Source organism: Acomys minous (genome assembly GCF_964271855.1).
Source record: "Acomys minous genome assembly, chromosome: 6".
Lineage (NCBI taxonomy): Eukaryota > Metazoa > Chordata > Mammalia > Rodentia > Muridae > Acomys > Acomys minous.
The window spans coordinates 56281614-56288508 of NC_140487.1; the positions used below are offsets into that span (position 1 = coordinate 56281614).

At 51.1% G+C, this 6895-nt stretch overlaps 1 protein-coding gene and 1 long non-coding RNA gene across 5 annotated transcripts; one reads left to right on the forward strand and one right to left on the reverse strand.

The window, feature by feature from the left end:
• Window positions 1-92: 92 nt before the first annotated feature.
• LOC311599959 lies at window positions 93-3837 on the reverse strand. 2 transcript variants are annotated; one of them, XR_014780076.1, is made up of 4 exons: window positions 3556-3837; window positions 2816-3032; window positions 668-832; window positions 93-226 (listed from the first exon to the last, which is right to left on the reverse strand). It is a non-coding gene; the product is annotated as an uncharacterized lncRNA (long non-coding RNA). The 2 variants fall into 2 exon arrangements; XR_014780077.1 differs by lacking the exon at window positions 2816-3032 and having other exon boundaries at window positions 3556-3817.
• On the forward strand, window positions 1029-6678 carry HOXA1 (homeobox A1). Of its 3 annotated transcripts, none has more exons than XM_084786099.1 (3): window positions 1029-2069; window positions 3968-4705; window positions 5193-6678. In XM_084786099.1, the coding sequence occupies exons 2-3, from the start codon at window positions 4030-4032 to the stop codon at window positions 5546-5548; spliced, it is 1032 nt and encodes a 343-aa protein (XP_084642225.1). In that variant the 5' UTR covers window positions 1029-2069; window positions 3968-4029; the 3' UTR covers window positions 5549-6678. The 3 variants fall into 3 exon arrangements, with proteins under 3 accessions (XP_084642225.1, XP_084642224.1, XP_084642226.1); XM_084786098.1 differs by having other exon boundaries at window positions 3972-4705; XM_084786100.1 differs by lacking the exon at window positions 1029-2069 and having other exon boundaries at window positions 3912-4386; window positions 4611-4705; window positions 5193-5314.
• Window positions 6679-6895: the final 217 nt, after the last annotated feature.

The following is a 6895-nucleotide window of genomic DNA, read 5'->3' on the forward strand; positions in this document are numbered from 1 at the left end:
GAGAAATAAAGTGCCTACAGAAACACCCTCCCAGCTCTGGGCCTAGTAAAGTGGAGCTCCCTTAACAAGCTACCAATCTCTAGGTCAATAACCAAGTTCTCAACAATTCATTTATTTACACACATTTGTTTCAAACAGCTACATTCCAACTCCTCCTTTCTCTGCCTCCTGTTTTCAGTGTGGTTGATTAATCTGCCAGCTGTTGATGGGCTCAAGCAAAACAGACCTAAAAGATAGAAGAAAACAAAAATAAAGCAAAGCAATGGTTACTAGTTGGGAAAAAAGAACGCATGCTAAGAAGGGTTCTTCCCAGTCATCCCAAGATTCTTGCCTTCACCATAAACACACACACACACACACACACACACACACACACACACGCTGATATTTAATTCTTAAATCTGTTTACATTGCTAATAATAAATTATTAAAGGTTTGAAGTCAGGTTAGCAAATTGAGATTTTTAAAACAGAGTGTTTCTGCACCCTAGATTATTAATTAACCCAGTTTCTTAGAGAAAGGAGCACTTTAAATGAAATATTATCAATAAAATGTGATCTAGGGTGTGCTATTGGGCTGTTCTGTTTTCGCCCCTTACTTTGTTTCTCCTCCCCCCACATTTATTCATTTATTTCCTTTCTGGGTTCTATTTTGATGACTTACTTACCGTGAGAAACTGCAGCAACACGTGCGTGCGTTGGGCGGGCTGATTGATGTAAGAACCCAGCTCTTAGCAGCAAAAGCTTGGGAGTTACAAGGAAACCTCAATCTTTCTTCAGGGGTTTGCTCCCAACGTTACCTCCACCCTTCACTCCCCAAATTCCTCAGCAACCTGGGTGTGTGGGGACAGTGGCGGTTTTCAGGCCCCAGGCTCTGAAAGCCGAGCAGAGTGTCCCGGCTGTGGCCAGGGCTGCTCAGCTCCTGGATACGATTCGTCCTAAGCTCATAAATCAAACGCTTTCTATGAATGAGAATGTCATCAAAGAGATCAATTGCAGGAACACATGCACAAATAAAAATCCTCTTACGTATTTGCCGGGGATCCCCGTCCGAAAGCATTAAGTTAGAAGGCGTTTAGTCATAATTCATTTTTATTGCTCTTTTAAAACAACAGCTTGGCTGAGCCGCGGATGCCAAGAACAGCTCTGGGCCTCGGTTTGTCTCCTCCTCCCTCATTCCCTTTCCAGTAGAAGAGGCCTGAAAAAAGGCACTTGGAGCCAAGCATGCCGCTTGCTGAGGATTACTTCACTCATGGCCTAAGCTCACCTTTCACCCACTCTCTTGGGGCTATTTAAAGAGACTTTAGCTCGATTCCTGCGTGGGTCGCTGGCTTCCTCGCTGCTCAAAAGACCAAAGGTCTCTTAACCTGCACCGTGGCCTTTCCAATTTCTCCAGGGTTGGGGGCTGGGAAAGAATCCTAGCCTGCATAAGCCTACCCGCTCCAGGCTGGGGGTTGCGGGGGGTGGGTGGGGGGGGCGGCGATATCTTGGACAGCCTCCTCGGGAAAACAGGGACCCACAAGCCGGCAGAGGCGGAGCTCCGTAGTTAATAGGACAAGGTCTCCGGAAGCCCGAGCGGGCAGGGCACGGTATCTATGGGCCTGGTTCGAGTGTGTGTTTGTGATTCCGAGGACAACACCCTACCTAGGCTGCCCAGAAAAAACAGAGGTGGCGGGTGGGGGGTGGGGGGTAGGGGGGTGCTTCAGGGAGCGAGAAGTAGCCGAAAGGTGGAAGAGGAGGCCTAGGATAGAGCAGGCCCGGAACAGCTTTGAGGCAAGGCGTCCTGGAGCCAGGAGGTTAACACAAACCTGGACCGAGGAAACACACAGGGGGCCTGGAGCTGCCTTCTGCTAAGAGAGCAACTCAGCCTCACGGGCTTCAAGCCTCTCTCACTTCCTGTTCCTGACGTACAGGACTCCCTCTTTCCTTGTAGCTGGAGGACTGCCCTCCCAAGAGAACCTCCTCCGGGAGGTCTGTCTTACTTTTTCTCTTCCTGGATGATTCCTCAGGAGCTGAAGCTAAGGCAGGGGAAAATTCTCAGCCCTTGCTCCCTCTTAACCATGATTTGGGGTGAGTCAACCTTCACAGAGAAAGGCCATTTCCCAAAGAAGTGGTTGGGGGGGGGGGGAGTTCTGTTGCCACCAAGGGAGACCAGGGACAAAGGTCTGGCGACGGCGGGGGTGGGGGATGGGGGGGAGGGGTTGAGAGGTGGGGGAGGGGACAACACAGAAGTCTGAAGATTGACTTCACATTTGAAAAGTGTCTGCCCAGAGTATGAAATTCCTTTTTCTATAGAGAGGGGTACCCCCCCAAAACGTTCACATAAATTACACTGTTCATTTCATGTCTGATCCAAGGCTAGAGTAAAATTCGTGCAAAATTGTCTGCCAGGCTTCTTAGGTGACCTCTGAATTTCCCCTACTTAAGAATGTGTCCATTTTCATCTATTTAGCCTTTTCTTTCTCCAAGCCCAGAGTTGGCATGAAATCTAATAGTAAACAGCAATTACCAACACCATCAGCATCCTTGTAGGACGAGATTGATGGAAAACAGGACCCCCTGTCCTGGGATGATGCTCACATTTGCACGTGTCCCCCTGGGGATTGACCTGAAGGTTCACACAAGCAACTACACAGTCGGTTGAAAGTGTTCCACCCACTCAGCCATCTGTCCACTGCCCCTCCCACCTGCCAGTCCTCAGCCCCCCCCCCCAACCCCCTTCACACATGCAATAGGGGGTGGTGGAAGAGGAGGCTCTCCCACTGCTAACATGCCCCTCCTGGAAGAGAAAAACGTGACGGGGGAGGTCAACATACTTTCTAGGAGCTGTGTGTGATCCGGGGCCCTCTGAGGCCTACCCAGGAGGGCGCAAGCTCCTGAGACTCTTCAGAGTCGGCAGATGGCCTGGAGCTCAGGCTCGGCTCTCACGCCGGCCACATCTGCTAGCGCCATCTCTCTCCTCTGCCTTCTATCTCTCAAATTCCAGAAGCACAGTTGCTCCGGATTTTGCCGGGCTACCAAGAGCAAAGCTGACTGAGGAGGAGAAAGGGGAAGAGAACGAAGGAAGAGGGAGGGTAGGGAAGGGAGCGGACACTGGGCCTTTCCCAGAGAGCTAAGTTTCTAGGGTCCCACCCCCACCCCCGCCCCTGGGGTCGAATTACAGAAGCTCCCACTGCCACGCTATTGGCCGGTAGGAGTCTGGGAAGAGGGCTCAGAGACCCTCTGGATAGAGGCAGAAGTTTCTTTTCTTGCTCTTGTCTCCTGCACACCCACCCTTGTTCCTCCCGGTCAGTCCTCTGCACACGCCCCTCTACATTCCGAGGCTGGCGAGCCAGTGACGCAGCCTCGCCCTAGGCGCCGCGGTTCCAGGCTCAGTTCTCCGCCCGGCCTGGGTACTGGTCGCGGTCACCGAGCGGAGGGCGTGGTATCTGCTGGGTTCCCACCCTTCCCACCCGCATTGCTCCCGGCTCCGCCAAGGTCCTTGGGGCTAAGGCAGAGATTTTTTGGCCCACGGATGCCCGCCTCAAGAGAGCCGGGAGGCCCCATCCCCTCTCACCTCTTGCCAGTTCAGCTTTCTGGGCTGGGTGGGGAAGGGGTGGCGGAGGGTCGCCTCCCATCTCCCCCCCCCCGCCCCCATATCCTGGAGGCGGAGTCGGGAGCGCGCAGAAGGCAGTCTTGACTCCCTGTGGTCCCAGTGCTCTAAGTCCGCTCTGGCAGCGGCCGCATCTACCGCCGCGGCCCGGGCTGCCTGGGGGGGCGAGCGCGCGTCACCTAGACTGAGGGAGCGCCAGGGATTTAAATGCCACTGAAACGGTGATCCATCATAGCTGCAGCCCGTAAACTTTCGCAGGCGGCTCAGCCATTGGCTGACAAAGTCACGTGTCCTTCCCCTGGAGCCCTTAGCCTTCCCGCCCCGCCTCTTGCGCACTGTACATTCATATCATTTTTCCTTCTCTGGTCCTATGGAGGAAGTGAGAAAGTTGGCACACGGTCACCCAGGGCTTCGCAGGACCCAGTCACTCAGTGACAGATGGACAATGCAAGAATGAGCTCCTTTCTGGAATACCCCATCCTTGGCAGTGGCGACTCCGGGACCTGTTCAGCGCGAGCCTACCCCTCTGACCATGGGATTACAACTTTCCAATCCTGCGCGGTCAGTGCCAACAGCTGCAGCGGCGACGACCGCTTCCTAGTGGGCAGGGGGGTGCAAATCAGCTCGCCCCACCACCACCACCACCATCACCACCATCACCACCCTCAGCCGGCTACTTACCAGACTTCTGGGAACCTTGGGGTTTCCTATTCCCACTCGAGTTGTGGTCCAAGCTATGGCGCGCAGAACTTCAGTGCGCCTTATAGCTCCTATGGATTAAATCAGGAAGCAGACGTAAGTGGTGGGTACCCCCCGTGCGCTCCCGCTGTTTACTCTGGAAACCTCTCATCTCCCATGGTCCAGCATCACCAGCATCACCACCACCACCACCACCACCACCAGGGTTATGCTGGGGGCACGGTGGGATCGCCCCAGTACATTCACCACTCATACGGACAAGAGCACCAGAGCCTGGCCCTGGCCACGTATAATAACTCCTTATCCCCTCTCCACGCCAGCCACCAAGAAGCCTGTCGCTCCCCTGTTTCAGAGACGTCTTCTCCAGCTCAGACTTTTGACTGGATGAAAGTTAAAAGAAACCCTCCCAAAACAGGTGAGTCCTGCCGGCTAGGTAGCAAACAAATGCTTTTAAAAGGGGCTAGTGCACCTAGTTTTCTAGGAAAATGAATGATTTTTAAAGAGACGGGTTCCTGCTTAAGTCTAATGTCATGTAGAGTTGCAGTGTGTGGTATTAGGGTGTCCAGGTGTGTTGGGGCAAAGGACTTTCTGGGCCTGGATTTTTCAAAAGGGCTGGGGTTTAAGTTGTCTGAAGGTAGAAAGTGTGTGTGTGTGTGTGTGTGTTGGGGTGGGAGGCGTCGGTGATGGTAGTGGTGTTCTGTTAATATCTGCAGGCTCCATTAATCACGAGCTTGATCGCTAATGGTTGACTTCAGGTTAACACTTTACACGTTGGTCACTGGGGCTTCCCGGCGGGGGAGGGGTGTAGTGCTGATCAGTTAACCAAATATTGCCTCAAGCACGGGGCAATTGGATAAGGGTTTACGAATTTTTACCTTTCCTCTCTTTCTCTCCTACACTAGGGAAAGTTGGAGAGTACGGCTACGTGGGTCAAGCCAACGCAGTGCGCACCAACTTCACCACCAAGCAGCTCACGGAGCTGGAAAAGGAGTTCCACTTCAACAAGTACCTGACGCGAGCTCGCAGGGTAGAGATAGCCGCGTCCTTGCAGCTCAACGAGACCCAGGTGAAAATCTGGTTCCAGAATCGCCGCATGAAGCAGAAGAAACGCGAGAAGGAGGGGCTCCTGCCCATCTCTCCTGCCACTCCTCCTGGAAGCGACGAGAAAGCTGAAGAATCTTCTGAGAAATCCAGCTCCTCACCCTGCGCCCCTTCCCCGGCATCGTCTACCTCAGACACTCTGACTACCTCCCACTGAGGCTGCCCCAGCCCAACTCTGCAGCCCAGGCTTCTTCTCCCTGGGCTGGAATTTCTTACCCAAAGCACATTCTTAGCTTATCTTCCTTTCTTTACAGTGTCTCTCTTCCTTTCTGGTCCTATCTGGGGAGCTCCTGGCCAAGATAATGTATTTCCAGAGAATTCTGGAGACTTGATTAGAAGTTAACTCCTTAATCCACACTGGGTACCCACATTAATTTCTGCTGTGAGATTTTCCACACGACCTGTGGTTCCTTTCAGATGTCTGTTGGAGAACAACAGTTCCCTTTGCCAGCAGACATCTGCAAGAGGGAGACATCTCACCTTTTATCTATGTATTGTTCTTTTCTACCTGGCCCTTAAGGAGGACATAGAGAAAAGAGTGTCCAAAGGCTCATGAAGAAAAGATGCACTGAACGTGTTTACGCAATTAATTTACTCCTTAACTTAGTTGATTTCATGTGTGTGAGTTTGCTGGTTGTAAACACTTTCTCTTGAGAGATTTATCTTTATACAACTTTTCTAGGAACATGTAGGTAACAATCAAACAGGGTGGGCAAAATTTCAAAACTGGTACAGTTAGTTTATGTATGATTATGGGTGAAAGAAGGGGGAAAAAACCACCACCTCTCTCGTTCAAACAACAGAGTCAGATGCCTCAGAAGGCAGCCTCAATTTGTTCTTTCAGAGTTGAGAAGGCCTGCAAAGCACCAAGTTCAGATCCTTTCCTGCTCCAAGCCTTCCCAAATGCTACCTATTTCTTCTTGCTTCTCCGGCCACCCTCATTTAAAACTTATGCTGGATTCTGTGTAGCCTAAAGATATTCTTTCAATAGCCCTTCCTTCCCACCGTTATCTTGGCTGGACACAATGTATTCCCAGCTAACTGTTAATGTGATGGGTGGCACAATGAATGTATATTTTGTGTGATTCGTGAACAGTCTTCTGCATGTCGCACAATGTCTTGATGTCCCTGAAGTCTCACACTGAGTTCTATCAGTTATCCTTTGTGAGCCTGTGATGAGTCCCATTTCCTGTACAATCATGAACAGCTCTGAGAGCCCGAGTTGGTGTGGTCCAGAGCAGAGTTTACGGGTCTTAAGATGTCTGTAATAAAAGTATTCAAGTTTCAGGTATGCTTAAGCAGCTTTGTCTATTTGGCTGGGCTACAGTTGTTTGCTTATTACAAAGTTGGCTTATTTCAGGTGGGGAAGGACAGAAAGGTGGTGCCTTTCACTGTCATGTAATTTTCAGCTTTCCCTATAACTATATTTTTATCCAACCAATGTCTATTTAATGCACTGATCTTTTTTTTTTTAAACAACAACAACAGCTCAAAATGGAAAAAA

Excerpts from the sequence above, each read along its gene's own strand:
- HOXA1 (XM_084786099.1), top strand. The coding sequence starts at position 4,030 with ATGGACAATGCAAGAATGAGCTCCTTTCTGGAATACCCCATCCTTGGC. Across the intron at positions 4,706-5,192 it reads AAGAAACCCTCCCAAAACAG|GGAAAGTTGGAGAGTACGGC; the intron begins GTGAGTCCTGCC and ends CTCCTACACTAG.